This window comes from Leptodactylus fuscus, chromosome 9 (assembly GCF_031893055.1).
Source record: "Leptodactylus fuscus isolate aLepFus1 chromosome 9, aLepFus1.hap2, whole genome shotgun sequence".
Classification (NCBI taxonomy): domain Eukaryota; kingdom Metazoa; phylum Chordata; class Amphibia; order Anura; family Leptodactylidae; genus Leptodactylus; species Leptodactylus fuscus.
The window spans coordinates 88,660,673-88,686,666 of record NC_134273.1 but is presented as its reverse complement, the minus strand read 5'-3'; the positions used below and the strand labels follow the sequence as shown (position 1 = coordinate 88,686,666).

At 45.2% G+C, this 25,994-nt stretch overlaps 1 protein-coding gene across 1 annotated transcript; it reads right to left on the bottom strand.

Moving 5' to 3' along the window:
* Positions 1–139: 139 nt before the first annotated feature.
* SUMF1 (sulfatase modifying factor 1) lies at positions 140–21,704 on the bottom strand. The gene is made up of 9 exons (XM_075287591.1): positions 21,492–21,704; positions 20,235–20,408; positions 17,304–17,378; positions 16,267–16,349; positions 12,709–12,831; positions 3,152–3,266; positions 1,209–1,322; positions 1,044–1,103; positions 140–358 (listed from the first exon to the last, which is right to left on the bottom strand). The coding sequence occupies exons 1-9, from the start codon at positions 21,702–21,704 to the stop codon at positions 260–262; spliced, it is 1,056 nt and encodes a 351-aa protein (XP_075143692.1). The 3' UTR covers positions 140–259.
* Between the last annotated feature and the right edge of the window lie 4,290 nt (positions 21,705–25,994).

The following is a 25,994-nucleotide window of genomic DNA, read 5'->3' as shown; positions in this document are numbered from 1 at the left end:
CCAGCGCGGGGCAGATCCTGCAGCTGCGGTTCATCAGAGACGCCGCTTATTATAGCCCCGGAAGGCGGAACACATCCACCCCCACAAATCGTATTATCTGCCCCCCCAAGCCACGGATACACAGGAGGGGCGCGGCGGAGAATCACAAAATAGATTTTATTCTTACGATTCCTGTACAGTGCAATGAAGGTGAGATCAATCATATTGGTCCGTGGGGCGGTGGCCGTACCCGCTGGTGGTCCGTGAGGGATACATTGGGTTATCTGGCGGTCGCTGCGCAGCGGAATCCGAGGTTGGAGGAGGAGCTATCGGGGGTGTTCTGGCTGCGAGCGGCGCAGCGATATCTGTAGCAATAAGACTGCGGGGATAGATAGAGAGGAGAAGTCAGAAAATCTGGCGCTCTGACCCACAAGACGGATTCATTACAAATTTTCCAAAAATTTCAGCTTTGCCATCCAGAAATCCCTTGTTATACTGGATGTGAGCCTGGGGGGGAGGGGGGCAGAAACCAAATACTCACTGACACTCAGCTGGACTGATAAGACCTGTGATTGGTCCTCAGTGGTCACATGAGGCTTGTCTTAAAGTGTGATGTCATCAGCACACCCCATGTGACCACTGAGGCCCAATCACAGGTCTCAGCAGTCACCCGGGGACCCCTGAGTATAAGAATAGCAGCACCCGGGCCTGGGCGAGAGGGATTTGTGCAGCAGACAGAAGATTGGAACAAACCCTCAGCTCTGTGAGCAGGACGTACCCTGTGCCTATGTGACGCAACCTGCAGACAAATGGAAGGATTCAGCTGCAACACAACGTGTCTGGGCCTGCTACATAGATGGGATACAAAGTGTGCCCCCCGATGGCCGGACCAGTATACACCAGTATATCAAATACCTATAGATCTGCATTACAGTCAGGAGGGTCCCTGGTCCTACAGCCATACAGATGATAGTGGTAGGGGGCGCCGACCTCTGACCTTCCACACACCCCTATAGATATCCCTCACTGCTGCCCCCTGCTGTACGCTCAGTGTGCGGCCTCACCTTGTGACACATGTACGAGCCGCCTTTCTTCACTTTGTCCTTTCCTGAGCTCGGACCCTTCTGTACAAAAGAAAAGTCGCAGAATAAGTTGTAGAAGCCACAATCATATCTCAGAAGGAATCCCTCAGTAACAACTCCTGGAATCAAAGTGTAAGCAGCACTCACCGGGTTATGTGCATCCTCGGCTGTGTGCTGAGTCCCCCACCAGTCCCACGTCCATTCCCAGGCGTTTCCCACCATATTGTAAAGGCCAAAACCATTAGGAGGGAACGCGGAGACCTGGAGGGCAAAAATACCCAGAAGAATAGTGAGCGCAGCTCTGGAGTATAATACAGGAAAAGTAATGTAATGTATGTACACAGTGACTGTACCAGCAGAATAGTGAGCGCAGCTCTGGAGTATAGTACAGGATAAGTAATGTAATGTATGTACACAGTGACTGTACCGGCAGAATAGTGAGCGCAGCTCTGGAGTATAATACAGGATAAGTAATGTAATGTATGTACACAGTGACTGTACCAGCAGAATAGTGAGCGCAGCTCTGGAGTATAATACAGGATAAGTAATGTAATGTATGTACACAGTGACTGTACCAGCAGAATAGTGAGCGCAGCTCTGGAGTATAATACAGGATAAGTCATGTAATGCATGTACACAGTGACTGCACCAGCAGAATAGTGAGCGCAGCTCTGGAGTATAATACAGGATAAGTAATGTAATGTATGTACACAGTGACTGCACCAGCAGAATAGTGAGCGCAGCTCTGGGGTATAATACAGGATAAGTAATGTATGTACACAGTGACTGTACCAGCAGAATAGTGAGCGCAGCTCTGGGGTATAATACAGGATAAGTAATGTAATGTATGTACACAGTGACTACCAGCAGAATAGTGAGCGCAGCTCTGGAGTATAATACAGGATAAGTAATGTAATGCATGTACACAGTGACTGCACCAGCAGAATAGTGAGCGCAGCTCTGGAGTATAATACAGGATAAGTATTGTAATGTATGTACACAGTGACTGTACCAGCAGAATAGTGAGCGCAGCTCTGGGGTATAATACAGGATAAGTAATGTAATGTATGTACACAGTGACTGCACCAGCAGAATAGTGAGCGCAGCTCTGGGGTATAATACAGGATAAGTAATGTATGTACACAGTGACTGTACCAGCAGAACAGTGAGCGCAGCTCTGGAGTATAATACAGGATAAGTAATGTAATGTATGTACACAGTGACTGCACCAGGAGAATAGTGAGCGCAGCTCTGGAGTATAATACAGGATAAGTAATGTAATGTATGTACACAGTGACTGCACCCGCAGAATAGTGAGCGCAGCTCTGGGGTATAATACAGGATAAGTAATGTATGTACACAGTGACTGTACCAGCAGAATAGTGAGCGCAGCTCTGGGGTATAATACAGGATAAGTAATGTAATGTATGTACACAGTGACTACCAGCAGAATAGTGAGCGCAGCTCTGGGGTATAATACAGGATAAGTAATGTAATGTATGTACACAGTGACTGCACCAGCAGAATAGTGAGCGCAGCTCTGGAGTGTAATACAGGATAAGTAATGTAATGTATGTACACAGTGACTGCACCAGCAGAATAGTGAGCGCAGCTCTGGAGTGTAATACAGGATAAGTAATGTAATGTATGTACACAGTGACTGTACCGGCAGAATAGTGAGCGCAGCTCTGGAGTATAATACAGGATAAGTAATGTAATGTATGTACACAGTGACTGTACCAGCAGAATAGTGAGCGCAGCTCTGGGGTATAATACAGGATAAGTAATGTATGTACACAGTGACTGTACCAGCAGAATAGTGAGCGCAGCTCTGGGGTATAATACAGGATAAGTAATGTAATGTATGTACACAGTGACTGCACCAGCAGAATAGTGAGCGCAGCTCTGGAGTATAATACAGGATAAGTAATGTAATGTATGTACACAGTGACTGTACCAGCAGAATAGTGAGCGCAGCTCTGGGGTATACATTTTAAACAAATTATGTTCCAATATGTCTCTCACAGAATATACTGAGGTTACATCTTTACATTTGCAAAACATAAGGATGTGCAGAAGAAAAGACTCACTGGTGCCGTCTGTGAATATCCGTCTTCTGCAGTGTTAGCATTGGGAAATTCACCTTGCCAGACGTTGGCATAATGTTCTCCCTTTGGCTCCAGTTTGTTTCCCCAGGGGAAGAGTCTTAAAGAGAAAATATGTCCAATGTAAGATAATTAGCCCAAAGCAAGAAGAAGGATAATGAGGCCATTGGGATAAGAGAAGTAGATACAAACTACCGAAAAACCTATTACTACAAGACCCACAAACTTACCACTGAGTATACCCTTCTGAGAAGCTGCCAACACACCGCCATATTGTCAAACACTGGTATCTGACATATTAAATTATTTCCAGGATACCAACATTATAAAAGATCGATTGAAGGAGCCTCATATATAATAAATAAACTAATTAGTAAAAAAGATAATGACAGATCAATGGTCAGCGAGACATGAGAAATGAGATAGTATTTATAGAAGGGGAGGAGGCAGCGAAAAGGAAGGACAGAAGAGACTCATATTATACCGCACCATATACAAGAATATAACTACTATAATACTGCTCCTATGTACAAGAATATAACTACTATAATACTACCTCCTATGTACAAGAATATAACTACTATAATACTACCTCCTATGTACAAGAATATAATATAACTACTATAATACTACCCCTATGTACAAGAATATAACTACTATAATACTACTCCTATGTACAAGAATATAACTACTATAATACTACCTCCTATGTATAAGAATATAACTACTATAATACTACCTCCTATGTACAAGAATATAACTACTATAATACTACCTCCTATGTACAAGAATATAATATAACTACTATAATACTACCCCTATGTACAAGAATATAACTACTATAATACTACTCCTATGTACAAGAATATAACTACTATAATACTACTCCTATATACAAGAATATAACTACTATAATACTACTCCTATGTACAAGAATATAACTACTATAATACTACTCCTATGTACAAGAATATAACTACTATAATACTACTCCTATGTACAAGAATATAACTACTATAATACTACTCCTATGTACAAGAATATAACTGCTATAATACTACCTCCTATGTACAAGAATATAACTACTATAATACTACTCCTATGTACAAGAATATAACTACTATAATACTACCTCCTATATACAAGAATATAACTACTATAATACTACCTCCTATGTACAAGAATATAACTACTATAATACTACTCCTATGTACAAGAATATAACTACTATAATACTACTCCTATGTACAAGAATATAACTACTATAATACTACTCCTATATACAAGAATATAACTACTATAATACTACTCCTATGTACAAGAATATAACTACTATAATACTACTCCTATGTACAAGAATATAACTGCTATAATACTGGCCCTATGTACAAGAATATAACTACTATAATACTACTCCTATGTACAAGAATATAACTACTATAATACTACCTCCTATGTACAAGAATATAACTACTATAATACTACTCCTATGTACAAGAATATAACTACTATAATACTACCTCCTATATACAAGAATATAACTACTATAATACTACCTCCTATGTACAAGAATATAACTACTATAATACTACTCCTATGTACAAGAATATAACTACTATAATACTACCTCCTATATACAAGAATATAACTACTATAATACTACCTCCTATATACAAGAATATAACTACTATAATACTACCTCCTATGTACAAGAATATAACTACTATAATACTACTCCTATGTACAAGAATATAACTACTATAATACTACTCCTATGTACAAGAATATAACTACTATAATACTACCTCCTAGCTGTGAGGACGTGTTTTTGTAGCTCTCCTGAGGCTCCTGATGTCTGGAGATAGCCCAGGGCGGGGCCACCCTGGGTGGGGAAGTTCCCCTGCCAAGGCCCAGGCTCCAAGGCCTTCTCTGGGAAGCAATTCCCAGACAACTAAAAAAATGGATGGAAATCCTAAAGTCCCCAGTAATGGGAATCGTGTCCAGTGTGTCAGCAGTCCTAGTGCAGCAAGCCAAGATGGGAAGAAAGTTGTAAAGGAAGAAGTAACGGAAGCAAGCAGTAGTACGGTGCAACAACCAAGCAAAATGGTTGAATGTAAGGAGCAAACTTTGCAGCCTGTGCAGACTCCATTGCAGGTTGCAGGTGTCCAGTCCACCCCACCCTCCTGCAGACAGAGGAGAACATCCCTGGAGAAGCAGACCATGCAGGAGAACATGCAGCAGTCTGTATTGGTACGGTCTGAGCGGACAAGATCTGGAAGCGGTAACTACAAAAATGTAGTGAAGGCAGTGGAGGAGATCAAAGGGAGACCAGCGGGGAAGCTTCAAGGTACCAGCAGTACAGTCACTGGAAATAAACTGGGACATAGTCCCCAGTCTGGACATTGTGGGCCCATGGCAGTGACAACAGCCGTAGCATGTCAGAAATCACAGGCTACACCAACCAGAAGCCATACTGGGGGTAACCAACCTGCAAAGCTCTCCAACAATGCACAGACTGTCACAGCTACTGAGCGAGCACCAGAACTGCGCCTGGCAGACGAGATCCCAGCACTGGTCAAGCGACTGGAGACATTGAAGGCCAGTAAAATATATCTGCAGAGACAGATTGAATGTGCGTATAATCTAAAAAAGTCTGCATGCCCTGAGAAACTGGTGTTACTGGACAGGAAGCTGAGCGCACTGGCGAAAGAGCTCGCCGAGAACGTACGGGAGACCGAGACTGTACTGGAGCAAATGGGACCGGTGGGAGAATCGTACAGAAACCAGCAGCGGTTCCAGGAATACCAGAAGTCACCATCACCTTGTGCCAAAGCTGGGTCTGAACCCTCTCAAGGTGGCAGCCAGCAGTCCCATGTAAAACCAGTTCTGCAGCCAGCAAGTTTCCCTTTTAAGGAAGGGAATTTGTACGGGAAAGCGACCAGTGTTCAGCAACAGCAAAAACCTGCAGCAGTTCTCAGCAAGGCACCACAAGTCCCAGCAACCAGCACTTTGCAACCAGGTCATGGACCCCTGCCTAATGGTAATGAAGTAGCAGCTGTGCAGACACCACAAGTCCCAGGAGACAAGTCATTGCAGCAGGACTATGGACTCTTACCTGAAGGTACTGGGGGAGTAACATATTTGGGGTTACAGGTTGTGGACTCTGTTGTGCAGGACTCTGCTGCCGCTGACTGTAGTGGTAATATGGACTCTGCTATGCAGGACTCTGCTGCCGCTGACTATAATACTAATATGGACTCTGCTGTGCAGGACTCTGCTGCCGCTGATTGTCTGACTAATGTGCCTGATATTATGGATATTCCTGTATGTGATAACGGCCCAGCAGGGGAAGGTGTTTCTGGGGGGGATCCTTCACTATCTATGGCGTCAGACCCCTCTGCAGTCCAGTCTCTGGAGTCTGGTGATATTGCAGACATAGAGGTTGATGGTGGGGCGGACACAGGACAGTCCAGTGTGCAGGACTTTCCCCCTCTAGATACTCGCACAGTAGCAGAACCACATGGTACAGGTGCTCAGCAGCCCACACAGCGCCCACAAACACGCCAAGATGGCGGATCCGGCCGTACCTCCTCAGGGAATGCCTGGAGCCGCGGTGCTCCATCTTTTGCATCAAACTCCAATTATACAGGCCAGGCTTTCAGGAGGAGGAATGTAGTCAGGTTTAGGCACGGAGGTGCCAAGGAGGATCTGCCGGATAGGAGGTTTGTGGTCCGAGAGCTCCTATGTACCCAGATGGGCTTTGTGCCGACTGATATCCTGGCCGTCATAAACCTTCCTGACCGCCAGGGGTATGATGTTAGTTTTAAGCTGATGTCTGATCTGGACCGGTTCTGGGCCAATCTCACCAGGTTGAGAGATACGGAAGGTTGGGATAAGTTCAGTTTCATCCCCATCTCTAGGCCAGATACAGCCTCTGTCACAATTGTATTTTGGAATGAAGCCGTTCCCCCTCAGGATATTGTCATCTGGCTCAGGAGGCATTGTGACCTCATGTCCGATCTTAGTAAGAACAGGGATGAAGACGGGGTCTGGACCGGTGGGTGGAGGGTCCTGGTGAAGTTGCGTCAGCAGAACAACATAACCCAACATCTGCCCAATTCGTTCTTTATAGGCCGAGAAAAAGGGATCTGCTTCTATGCGGGTCAGCCTCGCCGGTGCTTCAAGTGTGGGAAGGCCGGCCATGTGGCCAGTGTATGCTCCATGGTAAAGTGTAGCCTATGTAATGAAATGGGCCACGTGAGTGCCACATGCCAAAACATTAGGTGTAACCTGTGCGGTCGGATCGGTCACCCCCACAGAGATTGTCCTGATGCCTGGCATAACATCTGTAAGGATAGCCCTGATGAGGACTTGCTGGCAGCGGCTGATGACATACAGGAGGAGGAGGAGGCGCTATTGTCAGGGTCAGTAGTCACGGAGGCGGAGCCTCAACCACATACAGGTGATACCACCCAAGACCAGGCCGAGTCGGGACCCATTGAGACGACCATGGAGGTTGTCAAGCAGGTTGTACAACCCTCAGTGGTCGTCTCTTCTCCTGCCCGATCATCCAACAATAATAAAAGGAGGAAGAAGGATAAAGCCAGCCGTAAGCCTGAGGGTGAGTGGACCACGGTAGAAAAGCCTACAAAGATGAGAGTAAGTAGTGCAGGCGAGGTCACTGCAACGGGGAATAGATTTAGTGTCCTATCAGAGTCAGACAGAGAAGCAGAACTAGACAGAGAACTCTCACGGATGATGGCGGAGTATGAGGAGGAGCCAGAGGGCGATCCCCCCACTAAGAGGAGACCCCACCGAGATGAGGGGCAGTCCGAATCAGACATGGAAACAGCTGGTCACCAGGACACCTCTGACTCTGATCTATGACAATGGGGCCCATCTCTCTGTTTCTCATATTCCTAGTTGTTCTGATGGCAGGTTTCTATCTTAAAGTTATCTCTAGTAATGTGAATAGCATCCGAGCAAGGAGGACAAGACACGCAGTGTATGAACATCTGAGATATCTTGATGCCGATGTCTATTTCTTACAAGAAACCCGTTTAAATACTTTAGGACTAATACGAGAAGCAGAGAGAGAATGGAAATCTGGCCCGTCCTTCTGGTCTCTGGCTGTGGAACCTTATGGCGGGGTTTCTATACTGTTTAACACCCCTGATGTCACCATACACAGATTCACTGAGGTTCTGATGGGGAGGTGCCTGGTTTTAGAAGTTACCATCCGAGGCAGAAGGCTCCGACTCATTAATATCTATGGTCCACCGCAGTCGGTGATGGAAAGGGCACGTCTGTTTGATGAAGTCAAGCAGTACTTGTTTACATCTGTTCCGGTAGTCATGGCAGGGGACTTCAATGCCACCATGTCATCCAGTGACAGACCTACTGGTCGGCCTCTCACCAGGGACTGCAAGGTCTTAAGCAGAATTATTTCACAGGCTGGTCTGTCTGATGTGTTTACTGAGGGTGGTAGGAAACCAAAATTCACTTACTCCTGCGCTGGTAGATGCAGTCGGATAGACTTAGCTCTGGTCAGTCCCGCTGAGCATGTTAGTGAGAAAAGTGAAAAGACAGTCCCTTATTCTGACCATCTGGCTTTGTATTTTTGCTTGGGCTCCACAAAACGCCCTGATATTGGGAGAGGCCTATGGAAGCTCAATTCCAGCCTCTTGGACGATGACTGTGTCCGGAGTTGTGTCCACTCTCTATTTCAGAACCAGCTTGAGAGAGTGGTGTTTTATGATAACATGGCAGACTGGTGGGAGGATGTCAAGGAGGAGATCAGATCCCTCTTAAGGAGACTGTCAGTTAAGAAGGGGAAGAGTAAATATAGCCAGTATCTCAGGCTGCGGAAAGAATTAGAGTCACTCTATTCGGCGGGCGGGGATAACCAACAGAAGATTGACCGGCTGAAATCTGAGATCAGTCAGTATCAGTACCGCAGGTATACATCCCTGGTTCTTGAACGGGATTATGGGTCCTTAGGGGCTCCGGATCCTTTTGAGAATTGCAGGGAGCGGGTGGCAAATAAATCGGTCACAGGTCTCACTGACTCCCAGGGTGTGTTACAGGAGTCTCGGGAGGGTATCCTGGGGGTGGTGAGAACTTACTATGCTGACTTGTTTCAGAAGAAGGTTTTGGATAGAGAGAAGGTGGCTCAATTCTTGGAGGCAACTCCAGGTCCTGATACTAATGATTTGGACTTTTCTCCTTTGACAGCAGAGTTAACAGTGGAGGAGGTGAAAAAGGCCATAGATAAGTTACATCTGAAGAAGGCACCAGGTCCAGATGGGATTACAGCTGAGTTCTATAAGAAATTCCGAGACCTCTTGGCACCAATTCTCGTGGATGTATACAAAACTAGTCTAGAAAACCACCTGATGCCTCCATCCATGAGAGTGTCCTCCCTGATCCTGCTGTCTAAAGGTAAAGAGCCTAGTGACATCAAGAACTGGAGGCCGATTGCCCTCTTGAATGTCGATAGGAAGATTCTTGCAAAAATTCTCTTCTCTAGATTAGTTTGTTTGTCCCCGGCACTGTTGGCAGGCTCACAGTTTGGCACAGTTAAAGGGCGGAACATCTCTGGAGCAGTTATCTCGATAAGGGAGATGTTTGAGAGATGTAAAGCTCTGAGGTGTGGGAGATATGTTGTGAGTCTTGACCAGGCTAAGGCCTTTGACAGAGTAGACCATGAGTATCTATGGGCGACTTTGACAAAGTACGGTATTCCGGGACAATTTGTGGATTGGCTGAGAACTTTGTACCGTGAGGCGGAGAGCTTTCCTCTGATTAATGGTTGGCAGGGTGATGCTTTCAGGGTTGAGGCAGGGGTGAGACAAGGTTGCCCACTGAGTCCATTACTGTATGTGTTTGCCATAGACCCGTTTCTTAGGTCACTGCAGGAGTGTGATTTTCAGGGGGCGCCGGTCCCCCACTGCTTGCCCCTGAGAGTTGTTGCCTACGCGGATGATGTGACTGTGGTGATATCTGAGCCTCGTGAGGTGGAGATGTTGTCTGCAGCCATCAGAAGTTACTCAGAGGCCTCCGGGTCTCTTGTCAACCTTGAGAAGAGTCAAGCTCTCTGGACGGGTCATACTGGTCCTACATTTGATCTGCCGCAGTTTGCACAGGCCTCCTCCTATATTAAGATCCTTGGGGTGAAATTCGGGAGGGATGATAATTGCAGACTAAATTGGGAAGAAAAGTTGGAATCCGGAAATGCAAAGGTTCAGCGATGGAAGAACTGGAGGCTGACCTATAGAGAGAGGGTTAAAATGTTGAAGACTTACCTGGTCCCTGTCTTCTTGTACGTCTCTGTTGTCTTTCCTTTGCCAGAATCTTTCTCCACTAGGCTCTTTAGCCTGTTCTTCCAACTTTTGTGGGGGAACAGGTTGAACCCAGTAAAAAGAGGGATAACCTACCTACGGAGGAGAGAGGGTGGGCTGGATATGTTAAATCCAAGGGTGTTTTTTGACTCCATGTTTCTAAAAGTAAATTTTGGTTGCCTGGACTCAGATAACAGCTCCCTGTGGGTAAATAGTATCAGGGACTGGATATTGCCTTTTGCAGAATCCTGGGTGCGAGGCGGCAGCCTTAAGAGGGGTCGATCGACTCGTGACTACCTCCCCCAGTATCTGGACTATGGCATAAGGTGCCTGAAAAAATGGGGTATTGAAAAGACCTATCTGGTGAGTAAGACCAGGAGAGATCTATACACCAGGGTATGTAAGACCTTCTATTGTCTCCAGCCGGCATTGAGGGACTGTACATCTATAACCCTGCAGGATAGTCTGAGGCTCCTCACTGGTCTGAGGCTCCCTGCAAAGTTCTTTGACATTGCCTGGCTATCTCTGCATGGGAAGCTGTTTGTAAGAGGCAACTTAAAACATCTCAGTGTGACAGATCGGGCATGTCCATTAGGTTGTCAGCAGGAGGAGACCATGGCACATTTTATATCAGAGTGCGGGGGAGGGCGAAAGATCTGGCAGGAAATATCCCGGAGGCTGAAAATTCCCCGATTACAATCACTCAAATACCCCGAAATCATATATGGCATCCCAACTAATATAGGTGACATTAACCGGGAGACCCTGTATATTATTATTACTGTCATCAAATATTATCACTGGCATACAAGGACCCAGGTGTCCCTACACAGAGAGCCCTTCCGTCATATGACCGCTGTCACATATATCATGTCTGAACTGAGGTGGATAAAGTCTCTGGAGGTCAGAAAAAAGTCTGATAATGTAAAATTGTGGAGAAATGTATATATCGATTGCTGAATATTCTGATAACACTGCAAATAAGTCTGTTCATTTATTTATGGATTTATTTTTTTTTCCCCCTCTTTATCCTGCCAGCAATGGACTCTTAAGTTAAAGTGATTCTCATTTTTGTTATCTGACAGACATGTCTGATTTATGTTATATTATTATTAGTTATTAATTCTGCTGGAATGTAATGTATTTTTGTTTTGTTTTTACTAATAAAAATTACCTCCTATGTACAAGAATATAACTACTATAATACTACTCCTATGTACAAGAATATAACTACTATAATACTGCTCCTATGTACAAGAATATAACTACTATAATACTACTCCTATGTACAAGAATATAACTACTATAATACTACCTCCTATATACAAGAATATAACTACTATAATACTGCTCCTATGTACAAGAATATAACTACTATAATACTACTCCTATGTACAAGAATATAACTACTATAATACTGCTCCTATATACAAGAATATAACTACTATAATACTACTCCTATGTACAAGAATATAACTACTATAATACTACCTCCTATATACAAGAATATAACTACTATAATACTGCTCCTATGTACAAGAATATAACTACTATAATACTACTCCTATGTACAAGAATATAACTACTATAATACTACCTCCTATGTACAAGAATATAACTACTATAATACTACCTCCTATGTACAAGAATATAACTACTATAATACTACTCCTATGTACAAGAATATAACTACTATAATACTACTCCTATGTACAAGAATATAACTACTATAATACTGCTCCTATGTACAAGAATATAACTACTATAATACTACTCCTATGTACAAGAATATAACTACTATAATACTACTCCTATGTACAAGAATATAACTACTATAATACTACTCCTATGTACAAGAATATAACTACTATAATACTACCTCCTATGTACAAGAATATAACTACTATAATACTACTCCTATGTACAAGAATATAACTACTATAATACTACCTCCTATGTACAAGAATATAACTACTATAATACTACCTCCTATGTACAAGAATATAACTACTATAATACTACTCCTATGTACAAGAATATAACTACTATAATACTACTCCTATGTACAAGAATATAACTACTATAATACTACCTCCTATGTACAAGAATATAACTACTATAATACTGCTCCTATGTACAAGAATATAACTACTATAATACTGCCCCCTGTGTACTACAATATAACTACAATGACTTTCTTACCGGTTCTCCAGCCCACCACGACATGCATACTCCCATTCCCCCTCAGTTGGGAGTCGCTTCCCGGCCCAGGTACAGAACGCGGTGGCGTCGTTCCAGGACACGTGCAGAACCGGATGATCCATTCTAAAGTCGCCATCACCCAAAGATAAAAGGGAGGTGAGATTGGATTATTCCGCAGAGTGCAGTATATACCTCCCTATAGCACTGCATACATTTCCTGTAATCTAGCAGTGTCAGCACAGACAGAGCTTTGGGTACATTTACTGAGAAGTCACGCGGCCGCCGTCAGACGGTTATTTTTACCTCTTATTACGGCACTATAGGTTACATTACAGTGTACGGTGGCGTTTATCAGCAGCAGCGCTCATCGGGAATTTAACTCTTTTGAGGATTGTACTTTGTGGCTGCTGCAAAATTATGTCAGGGTGATAAAAAAAAAAAAAATCAGTCTTCACTGCAGTTCTTGCATTTTGTTCACAAATTAAAGAAATCAGGATTTGCAGTGGGAAGTGAAGAGAATATGGAATAGATGGAAAAGATGCAAAGTATGACCTGGAGCGCACTCACCTCCGCAGCAGCGCTAGGCGCGCAGTCACACAGTGCAGGAGGACGCTCCGTTTCTGGTGCAGCCCAACTGCATCATGTGAATGCAGCCCAAGACAAGAGGAAAAGATTGCAGAGCAGCCACAGGGGGCGCTCTCTGGTTATAGTTATATAACTCCACAGCCCATGCATCTACATCATAGGGTTTATGCTCCAGTCACATCACAAGCTGCGGACTGTGCTGGTATGGAAGATTCTAGAATGGTCTGCGGTGCACTATGGGAGATTTAGCGATAGTATTAACACTGTGTGTGCCATAAAACCCTGCAAGACAGGCTGGGACTAGCACCCGGCAGGCACTGGGGCCCCTAGAGGCTGTGGGGGCCGCTTGGTTTCTGCTCTTTCTTGGATACAGATGGAAGCGAACACGGTCCAGCCGAGCAGTAAGTGCAGATTTCGCTCTCACGTCCCGCTCTTAGATCCTTGGACCCCACTGACAGGGGAAGTGGAACAGTAGAGAATAGGCGGGGGTCCGAGGAACTAAGAGCGAAATCTGCACTTATCGCTGACTGACCGTAATGCAGGAGGAGGGGGCAAGTATAAGGGGGCACGGTACTGTATGGGGGCATAGGGGGCCATTATATGGGGGGATTGTACTGTATGGGGGCATAAGGGGCCATTATATGGGGGGGGGAGTGTAGTGTATGGGGGCATAAGGGGCCATTATATGGGGGGGGGGAGTGTAGTGTATGGGGGCATAAGGGGCCATTATATGGGGGGAGTGTAGTGTATGGGGGCATAAGGGGCCATTATATGGGGGGAGTGTAGTGTATGGGGGCATAAGGGGCCATTATATGGGGGGAGTGTAGTGTATGGGGGCATAAGGGGCCATTATATGGGGGGAGTGTAGTGTATGGGGGCATAAGGGGCCATTATATGGGGGGAGTGTAGTGTATGGGGGCATAAGGGGCCATTATATGGGGGGAGTGTAGTGTATGGGGGCATAAGGGGCCATTATATGGGGGGAGTGTAGTGTATGGGGGCATAAGGGGCCATTATATGGGGGGAGTGTAGTGTATGGGGGCATAAGGGGCCATTATATGGGGGGAGTGTAGTGTATGGGGGCATAAGGGGCCATTATATGGGGGGAGTGTAGTGTATGGGGGACTAAGGGGCCATTATATTGGGGGGATTGTACTGTATGGGGGCATAAGGGGCCATTATATGGGGGGATTGTAGTGTATGGGGGACTAAGGGGCCATTATATGGGGGGATTGTAGTGTATGGGGGCCTAAGGGGCCATTATATGGGGGGAGTGTAGTGTATGGGGGCATAAAGGGCCATTATATGGGGGGAGTGTAGTTTATGGGGGCATAAGGGGCCATTATATGGGGGGAGTGTAGTGTATGGGGGCATAAGGGGCCATTATATGGGGGGAGTGTAGTGTATGGGGGCATAAGGGGCCATTATATGGGGGGAGTGTAGTGTATGGGGGCATAAGGGGCCATTATATGGGGGGAGTGTAGTGTATGGGGACATAAGGGGCCATTATATGGGGGGAGTGTAGTGTATGGGGGCATAAGGGGCCATTATATGGGGGGAGTGTAGTGTATGGGGGCATAAGGGGCCATTATATGGGGGGAGTGTAGTGTATGGGGGCATAAGGGGCCATTATATGGGGGGAGTGTAGTGTATGGGGGCATAAGGGGCCATTATATGGGGGGAGTGTAGTGTATGGGGGCATAAGGGGCCATTATATGGGGGGAGTGTAGTGTATGGGGGCATAAGGGGCCATTATATGGGGGGAGTGTAGTGTATGGGGGCATAAGGGGCCATTATATGGGGGGAGTGTAGTGTATGGGGACATAAGGGGCCATTATATGGGGGGAGTGTAGTGTATGGGGGCATAAGGGGCCATTATATGGGGGGATTGTAGTGTATGGGGGCATAAGGGGCCATTATATGGGGGGATTGTAGTGTATGGGGGCATAAGGGGCCATTATATGGGGGGAGTGTAGTGTATGGGGGCATAAGGGGCCATTATATGGGGGGACTGTACTGTTTGGGGACATAAGGGGCCATTATATTGGGGGATTGTACTGTATGGGGGCATAAGGGGCCATTATATGGGGGGGAGTGTAGTGTATGGGGGCATAAGGGGCCATTATATGGGGGGAGTGTAGTGTATGGGGGCATAAGGGGCCATTATATGGGGGGAGTGTAGTGTATGGGGACATAAGGGGCCATTATATGGGGGGAGTGTAGTGTATGGGGGCATAAGGGGCCATTATATGGGGGGAGTGTAGTGTATGGGGGCATAAGGGGCCATTATATGGGGGGAGTGTAGTGTATGGGGGCATAAGGGGCCATTATATGGGGGGAGTGTAGTGTATGGGGGCATAAGGGGCCATTATATGGGGGGAGTGTAGTGTATGGGGGCATAAGGGGCCATTATATGGGGGGAGTGTAGTGTATGGGAGCATAAGGGGCCATTATATGGGGGGATTGTAGTGTATGGGGGCATAAGGGGCCATTATATGGGGGCTACTATGATGTGGGGGTACGAGGGGGGCCACTATATGTGTAGGGGGTGTCACTTATAGTTGCAGATTTTACCCACAGTTTTCAGTCTTTACAATGCGGTTGCAGAACTCCTGAAGGATTCCAACAGCTTGAGCTCCCCATATACAAGAGCCCCCCATGTATAAGAGCCCCCCATATACAAGAGCCCCCCATATACAAGAGCCCCCCATATACAAGAGCCCCCATATACAAGAGCCCCCCATATACAAGAGCCCCCCATATACAAGAGCCCCCCATGTATAAGAGCCCCCCATATACAAGAGCCCCCCATATACAAGAGCCCCCCATATACAAGAGCCCCCCATGTCGGGTGTTGATTTGCAGCCACATGAGGCCCTGCAGCCAGCACTGAGCAGGAGCCTGAGTGATCAGGTGACCAGCAGCTTTCTGAATGCAGCTTTGGTTGTAACTAGAGCGTTATATGTTCGATACCTTTGCAGGATATTGGAGTCCGGCCCTTCCGGATGTTTCCAATCCGCTCCTTTCACCGGGAGCCACCAGGGAGCAGCTGCAACCTGGAAAAAAAATCATGACCCTACCATCAGCACAAAGCGGTGTCAGCGCACATCTGTCAGCGCACGCTCATCCCAGGCTGGAAAGGGACTCGTGTCACAATCACTCCACATTCAGCGGCGCCCGCGGCTAACACTGTCCGCTCCATGTAAGGGGGGTAGAATAATCCGCTGTCGTATTGTAGGGTCATGTGACACGGGGAAATCTGCTCCCAATTCTAACACACGTTAACCCCCTCAGCGCCGCCCCTCTGTTATCCACAGCTCCGCCCCCACGTCCCGGCAGGGTTACAGGATTATAATTGGGTTTCATCTAATTAGCACAAATGATAATTAGTTTAGAGATGTTTGGGTCCCCGGTGTGTGCGCCGCAGATAATCCAGATCAGACGCGGCCGACCGCAACCAGAGCAAGGGAAGGAATCCGACAGCGAGCGCTCAGCTGTGGAACTACAGACCCCAGCAATCCATTACCAGCCCCTGCTCGTCACTTTATGCTAAAGAACACAAAGGGTTAATTTACAGGACAGAATATTCAGCTGCAGGGAAAGCTGGGTGACGGCCCATGTGCTCGTCTTACTGTCACCCAACTTTCCCAGTCTACTGAATGACCGGTCTACCTATCTCTGTCTTCAGGGCCATGAGCTCTCAATGGCCGACACCGTCATAGGAGTGCTGTACACAGCGGCCAACACAGGGGGCGCTACAGGTACAATGGTTAAGCTCCACTAATGACTGACAGAAGTAAGACATGGCTGACAAGGGGTCAAAGGGCAATAATACATGAGGGGAGGGGCCGACTACACAGGGTCTACTTGTAAGTCTGCATAGGAGCTGTAAACACAAAACGGAAAGGTTTCTAATAAAGAGAACGGCAAAGCTGCCTCATGTTTTATTTTACACACAGGGCATGTATTAGTCTGCAGCACAGAGTGTTTCAGCAACGTATCAGACTCACCGCCTTGTCGATGCTACTTTTCACTTCTTCGCTTATGAGACCTTCAAACACAAACGAGTCACCAAATGTCTCGGCCTGGAAATATAGAAGTGACCACCGGTCAAAAAAACATGGCGGACAACAGTGCTGAAGGTACAATCAATGTACGTGTGCGGTCTCCTATATCTGTCCTCTGTTACACCTCCTGTCATTCCTCATACACAGAGTTGGCCAAAAGTATCGCCCCCTGCAGTCCTGTCAGATAATCCTCGCTGTCCCCCAGATAATGATTACACAGCACAGACTCTTATATAGTATATAAGTGACACAGGGTATATACAGTATAAGTATCGCCCCCTGCAGTCCTGTCAGATAATCCTCGCTGTCCCCAGATAATGATTACACAGCACAGACTCTTATATAGTATATAAGTGACACAGGGTATATACAGTATAAGTATCGCCCCCTGCAGTCCTGTCAGATAATCCTCGGTGTCCCCAGATAATGATTACACAGCACAGACTCTTATATAGTATATAAGTGACACAGGGTATATACAGTATAAGTATCGCCCCCTGCAGTCCTGTCAGATAATCCTCGCTGTCCCCAGATAATGATTACACAGCACAGACTCTTATATAGTATATAAGTGACACAGGGTATATACAGTATAAGTATCGCCCCCTGCAGTCCTGTCAGATAATCCTCACTGTCCCCAGATAATGATTACACAGCACAGACTCTTATATAGTATATAAGTGACACAGGGTATATACAGTATAAGTATCGCCCCCTGCAGTCCTGTCAGATAATCCTCGCTGTCCCCAGATAATGATTACACAGCACAGACTCTTATATAGTATATAAGTGACACAGGGTATATACAGTATAAGTATCGCCCCCTGCAGTCCTGTCAGATAATCCTCACTGTCCCCAGATAATGATTACACAGCACAGACTCTTATATAGTATATAAGTGACACAGGGTATATACAGTATAAGTATCGCCCCCTGCAGTCCTGTCAGATAATCCTCGCTGTCCCCCAGATAATGATTACAAGCACAGACTCTTATATAGTATATAAGTGACACAGGGTATATACAGTATAAGTATCGCCCCCTGCAGTCCTGTCAGATAATCCTCGGTGTCCCCCAGATAATGATTACACAGCACAGACTCTTATATAGTATATAAGTGACACAGGGTATATACAGTATAAGTATCGCCCCCTGCAGTCCTGTCAGATAATCCTCGCTGTCCCCCAGATAATGATTACAAGCACAGACTCTTTGGTAATATCTTCATTTATTTTGTTTGCAATGAAAAAACACAAAAGAGAATGAAAAAAAAGTCACATCATTGATCATTTTACACAAAACTCCATAACTGGTGCGGACAGAAGTATTGGCGCCCTCAGCCTAATACTTGGTCGCACAACCTTTAGAAACAATAACTGCGCACAACCGCTTCCGCTAACCAGCAATGAGTTTCTTACAAGGCTCTGCTGGAATCTTAGACCCTTCTTCTTTGGCTCCTGCTCGCGGTCCCCCCTGAGATGTGAAGGGGGCCTTCTCCAAACTGCCACCAAGAGATCTCTCCCCTCCCCCACAGGTGTTCTATGGGATTCAGGGCTGGACTCATTGCTGCCACTTTACAAGTCTCCAGGGCTTTCTCTCACCACCATTTTCTAGTGCTGACCTGAAGTGTGTTTTGGGTCCTTGTCCTGCTGGAAGAGCCCTGACCTCTGAGGGAGACCCCGCTTTCTCACACTGGGCCCTACATGATGCTACACAATGTGTTGGTCGTCTTCAGACTTCATAATGCCATGCACACGGTCAAGCAGTCCAGTGCCAGAGGCAGCAAAGCAACCCCAAACCATCAGGGACCTCCGCCATGTCTGACTGTAGGGGGCGTCTTCTTCTCTTTTTTCCCTGTAATCTCTATGTTGAGGCCTTCTCCTACTTTTGTCTCCTCTGACCAGAGAACATTCTTCCAGAACGGTTTTGGCTTTCTCAGGTAAGTTTTGGCAAACTCCAGCCTGGCTTCTGTCTGTGGGTAAGAAGTGGGGTCTTCCTGGGTCTCCTACCATACAGTCCCTTCTCATTCAGACTCTGACACTGGATAGTACGGGGTGACACTGTTGTACCCTCGGACTGCAGGGCAGCTTGGACTTGTTTGGATGTTAGTCGAGGTTCTTTATCCGCCATCCGCACAATCTTGCGGTGAAATCTCTGGTCAATGTTTCTTCTCCGTCCACATCTAGGGAGGTTGGCCACAGTGCCACGGGCTTTACACTTCTTGATGACACTGCGCACGGTAGACACAGGAACATTCAGGGCTTTGGAGATGGACTTGTAGCCTTGAGATTGCTCATGCTTCCTCACAATTTTGCTTCTCAAGTCCTCAGACAGTTCTTTGGTCTTCTTTCTTTTCTCCATGCTCAATGTGGTCACACAAGGACACAGGACAGAGGTGGAGTCAACTTTAATCCATTTCAACTGGCTGCAAGTGTGATTTAGTTATTGCCACCACCTGTTAGGTGCCTCAGGTAAGTAACAGGTGCTGTTAATGACACAAATTACAGAAGCATCACCTGATTTTTCAAACAGTGCCAATACTTTTGTCCACCCCCTTCTTTATGTTTGCTGTGGAATTATATCCAATTTGGCTTTTTGACAATTCTTTTTGTGGTTTTCCATTGAAGACAAATTAAATGAAGAAAATACCAAAGAATTTGTGACTGCAATCATTATCTGGAGGAACACGAGGATTATCTGACAGAATTGCAGGGGGAACCAATACTTTTGGCCAACACTGTATGACCTGCCTGCCATGGCTTAGAATAGGGAATAATAAACTTTATTCTACTGGACGACAAATGTAGATGAACGAGCAGGGATGTAGGTGGGAGGATGATGGGTGCAGTAGTAGATGACATGTATAGTTCTCACCTCCGTCACGTAACCGGTCGCTGCGACAAACTTTTCAAACTCTGCATTGCTGACTTCATATTTATCCATATAGAAGGAGTCGATGTGGACCCTCCGCGCCGGACCCTCGCCATCCTGGGGGATCCCTGGCTCATCTGTGCCCATAGTAAATACCCCGGAGGGCAGAAGAACCATCTGAGGAGGGCAAAATGGCATCAAACATACAGAGATTCACAAAAACCAGCCCAGAATCTGCCAGAAACACCAGAATCCTCATTTATAACCAGGAACATTACATGACACCCCAACCCCCCCCCCTGCTGTGCCCTGATAAACTGCACCCCCTGAGAACAGACAACTCTCCTCTCCTGCCATAGTGCCATCCATTATACCCAGGTCCCTCTCCTGCCCCTCCTCTATACCCAGGCCCCTCTCCTGCCATAGTGCCATCCATTATACCCAGGTCCCTCTCCTGCCCCTCCTCTATACCCAGGCCCCTCTCCTGCCATAGTGCCATCCATTATACCCAGGTCCCTCTCCTGCCCCTCCTCTATACCCAGGCCCCTCTCCTGCCATAGTGCCATCCATTATACCCAGGTCCCTCTCCTGCCCCTCCTCTATACCCAGGCCCCTCTCCTGCCATAGTGCCATCCATTATACCCAGGTCCCTCTCCTGCCCCTCCTCTATACCCAGGCCCCTCTCCTGCCATAGTGCCATCCATTATACCCAGGTCCCTCTCCTGCCCCCTCCTCTATACCCAGGTCCCTCTCCTGCCATAGTGCCATCCATTATACCCAGGTCCCTCTCCTGCCCCCTCCTCTATACCCAGGTCCCTCTCCTGCCATAGTGCCATCCATTATACCCAGGTCCCTCTCCTGCCCCCTCCTCTATACCCAGGTCCCTCTCCTGCTCCCTCCAGGCCCCCCTCTATACCCAGGTCCCTCTCCTGCCCCTCCTCTATACCCAGGCCCCTCTCCTGCCATAGTGCCATCCATTATACCCAGGTCCCTCTCCTGCCCCTCCTCTATACCCAGGTCCCTCTCCTGCCATAGTGCCATCCATTATACCCAGGTCCCTCTCCTGCCCCCTCCTCTATACCCAGGTCCCTCTCCTGCCCCCTCCAGGCCCCCCTCTATACCCAGGTCCCTCTCCTGCCCCTCCTCTATAACCAGGTCCCTCTCCTGCCCCCTCCAGGCCCCCCTCTATACCCAGGTCCCTCTCCTGCCCCCTCCAGGCCCCTCTCCTGCCCCCTTCAGGTCCCTCTCTTATACTATTACATTGTCCCGCCGCTCGGTCCCGGTTTCCCTGGCCGCTGGCTGCTCATTGGCCTCCCGGGAGTATTTGAAGGCCGCCCCCTGGTGGTGACTGTGGCCACTGCCCTCCCTCTGTGCAGAGTTACAGCCGCAGTCCCCGAGCACCGGGCAGATCAGCGCCAGCGCCAAACACACAGCCCGGAGCCCGGGATACAGCGCCGCACCGGGGGCAGCCATGTCAGGTCATGTGACAGCAATCATGTGACCTCCAGTCTCAGCCGCGAGTTCTATCAGGAGAAGATACAAAGTATAGAATGTAATGTATAGAATAGATATAATGTATCTAATGTATAGAATAGATAGAGTCTAATGTAATGTATAGAATATGTATAGTGTATAGTGTGATCTATAGTGTGTAATGTATAGTGTAATGTATAGAATATGTAATATATATACTGCATAGTGTGTAATGTATAGAATGTAATGTATAGAATAGATGTAATGTATAGAGTGTAATGTATAGAATAGATATAATGTATAGAATAGATATAATGTATCTAATGTAATGTATAGAATAGAATGTATCTAATGTAATGTATAGAATAGATATAATGTATAGAGTGTAATGTATAGAATATGTATAGTGTATAGAATGTAATGTATAGAATATGTATAGTGTATAATGTATAGAGTGTAATATATACTGCATAGAGTGTTATGTATAGAGTAGAATGTATAGTGTATAGAGTGTAATGTATAGAATATGTAATATATACTGCATAGTGTCGTGTGTAATGTATAGTGTATAATATATGGTATATAATGTATAGAATATAAAGTGTATAATGCATAATGTGTAATGTATAGACTGTAAATCCTGGATATCAGCACAAAGCAGCAGAATGGAGCGCAGCTCTGCAGGCACTTACTGGAGCTCCACATCTACTACACAGTCAGCTCTGCTACATTCATTGCTTCTGTTTAGGAAGTTTTTCTTCATATTCTGGACAATATATCACTGCGATTTCTGGATGAACTTCACAAAATTCCCTAAATGATAGATAGAGTCTAATGTAATGTATAGAATAGATAGAGTCTAATGTAATGTATAGAATATGTATAGTGTATAGTGTGATCTATAGTGTGTAATGTATAGTGTAATGTATAGAATATGTAATATATATACTGCATAGTGTGTAATGTATAGAATGTAATGTATAGAATAGATGTAATGTATAGAGTGTAATGTATAGAATAGATATAATGTATAGAATAGATATAATGTATCTAATGTAATGTATAGAATAGAATGTATCTAATGTAATGTATAGAATAGATATAATGTATAGAGTGTAATGTATAGAATATGTATAGTGTATAGAATGTAATGTATAGAATATGTATAGTGTATAGAATGTAATGTATAGAATATGTATAGTGTATAATGTATAGAGTGTAATATATACTGCATAGAGTGTTATGTATAGAGTAGAATGTATAGTGTATAGAGTGTAATGTATAGAATATGTAATATATACTGCATAGTGTCGTGTGTAATGTATAGTGTATAATATATGGTATATAATGTATAGAATATAAAGTGTATAATGCATAATGTGTAATGTATAGACTGTAAATCCTGGATATCAGCACAAAGCAGCAGAATGGAGCGCAGCTCTGCAGGCACTTACTGGAGCTCCACATCTACTACACAGTCAGCTCTGCTACATTCATTGCTTCTGTTTAGGAAGTTTTTCTTCATATTCTGGACAATATATCACTGCGATTTCTGGATGAACTTCACAAAATTCCCTAAATGCTCTAAAACAGGAAGAGCAAAGAGACAGCATGGTTAGGTGGCAGTAGTGTGCTGTGCCGGGATCACCCCAATATCACCGCAGGATCACCCCAATATCACCCCCTCTCTCCCCAGCTATATGGTCGACACTAAGCCCATCAGTTGACTATAAATGGATATTCTGGTATTTGTAAGTTCTCCTCTATCCACTGGATTGGTTGGGTCAGACCAGGGACAATAGAAGGGGTCATGTGTCCCTCAATGATGGGTCTTGCATGCTGCTCCATTCACGTCTATTGCACTGTCACTGAGGAGCGCAGTACAATGTGCGTTATACAGAGGACACAATTGAGATTGGACACCCTGATCTAGCAGAGGGGACAACATGCAATTACAGGAATATCCCTATCAGGCTGTGGAAAAGACTGTCTGTATTATACCTGTAGGGAAACCATCAGCATTTCCATAGGTATCATTGAAAGGCTGCGATGTAGATTTTCTGCTGCAGATTTTGTTCTGCAATGTGTGGATGGATTAGCCAGAATGCAGGTAATGTAAAATGCAGTGTTTTTACAACTTGGAACCCTGGCCTTAGGCTGAGGCCTCACATTTCAGAATGGCAGCTTTTATTGTTGCAGATTTGGTTGCGTTTGGAGTGGATTGAACAAGAGGTAGAAGTATAAGAAGCTTCCTATAAGGTTCCTGTTCCTTTTGTAGCTATTCTGGACTTTGGCTCAAAAAACCACAACAAAAAAAGCTGCATTTCTGCAACGTTGGGGCCCCAGACTTAAAGACATGACCCAGTGATTAGTGTTTGCACAAGTTGATGACAGATGCATGTTAAGTTTCTATTAGCCTCCAGTCTTTGGGTGACACAGCATTGTAAGCCCTTGAGAGCTCCCGATTATTCTAGAGATCCATCTGAGGACCCTCCTCCAGCTTCCTACCATTGTGGTTATAAGGAGACGTGTATGAGATTGTGTTATAACCCATCGCCTGTGATATGAATACTTGCCAACGCTCCTGGAATGTCCAGAAGGCTCCCGGAAAAAGGGGAGACTTACCGGACCCCTACAATGGTAGATAGGTCACCCAAGTGTCAAAATCTCCCAGAAGTCTATGCTGCAAAGGTCCTGGGGCCGGAGGCTGCAGCAGTCTCATCCCTGGCATCACTTCACACACTATAGCTGGTGCCACAACAGGATGAGATGACTATTCCAGCCATAGGCGTAAAGTAATGCTCGTGTGCCCTGATACTAAATCTGTACCAGCCCCCAACTATAATGTGTCGTTTATAGTCCTGGTCCCTCATACTGGAAGAGACATCTTATGGCCCCATAAAGCGCCAGGAAATCTGATTATTATTATGGTGTCTTGTGGGATCTAAACAGGAGATGTGGGGGATATAGGGTCTAAGCAGGATTTGAGGATAGGGAAGAAAGGTATGAGGGGTCTAAACAGGTTCAGTGAGGGCTCTAAGGTCTAAACAGGACTTCTTGTGGAGGGAATATTTGTATACTGTATATAGGGGTCTGAACAAGATATGTATGTGTGTGTACATGTGAGTTATTCGTATACTGTGTATATATATATATATATATATATATATATGCTATATATAGGCTTGTCTGTATTACGTGGACTGTATACAGGGAATCTAATGTGTGGTCTGAATTGATTGCGGGGGTGCAGAAGGGGTAATATATATTATATGTGATCCAAATGCCATATAACGGGGGCATGTCCTCAAATGTTGTTAAGTGGTGGGAGATCACAAAATACCAGGAAGCCCCATGATAAGAAAACACAGACAGAGGCTGATAGGAAAGAAGTTCTGCAGTAGCCTGGCTGTGTATTATAAGTAATAGAACTCTACACATAGCTAAGTACATGATGTAGTGTAACATTGTATCCTCTATGCAGTCTTTACAATGTATCATCATCTGTACACCTTAATGTGCTCTATACAATGTATAATCTGCTGCACACTGTAATGTATTCTATAAAATGTATCCGCTGTACACTAAGTAACATTGTGTCCTCTATACATTCTATACAATGTATCTATTGCCACTACTCTATACAGTGTATCCGCTGTACACTATGTAACATTGTGTCCTCTATACATTCTATACAATGTATCTATTGCCACTACTCTATACAGTGTATCCTCTGTACACTATGTAACATTGTGTCCTCTACATTCTATACAATGTATCTATTGCCACTACTCTATACAGTGTATCCGCTGTACACTATGTAACATTGTGTCCTCTATACACTCTATACAATGCATCTATTGCCACTACTCTATACAGTGTATCCGCTGTACACTATGTAACATTGTGTCCTCTACATTCTATACAATGTATCTACTGCCACTACTCTATACAGTGTATCTGCTGTACACTATGTAACATTGTGTCCTCTATACATTCTATACAATGTATCTATTGCCACTACTCTATACAGTGTATCCGCTGTACACTATGTAACATTGTGTCCTCTATACACTCTATACAATGTATCTATTGCCACTACTCTATACAGTGTATCCGCTGTACACTATGTAACATTGTGTCCTCTATACATTCTATACAATGTATCTATTGCCACTACTCTATACAGTGTATCCTCTGTACACTATGTAACATTGTGTCCTCTACATTCTATACAATGTATCTACTGCCACTATTCTATACAGTGTATCCGCTGTACACTATGTAACA

What these genes read in the sequence shown, in the direction of transcription:
- SUMF1 (XM_075287591.1), bottom strand. Translation starts at nt 21,704, where the DNA reads ATGGCTGCCCCCGGTGCGGCGCTGTATCCCGGGCTCCGGGCTGTGTGT. An exon ending in GATATTCACAGACGGCACCA is followed by an intron (nt 1,323 to 3,151) that starts GTGAGTCTTTTC and finishes TTTGCCCTCCAG; the next exon opens with GTCTCCGCGTTCCCTCCTAA. An exon ending in GCTCGTACATGTGTCACAAG is followed by an intron (nt 359 to 1,043) that starts GTGAGGCCGCAC and finishes CTATCCCCGCAG; the next exon opens with TCTTATTGCTACAGATATCG.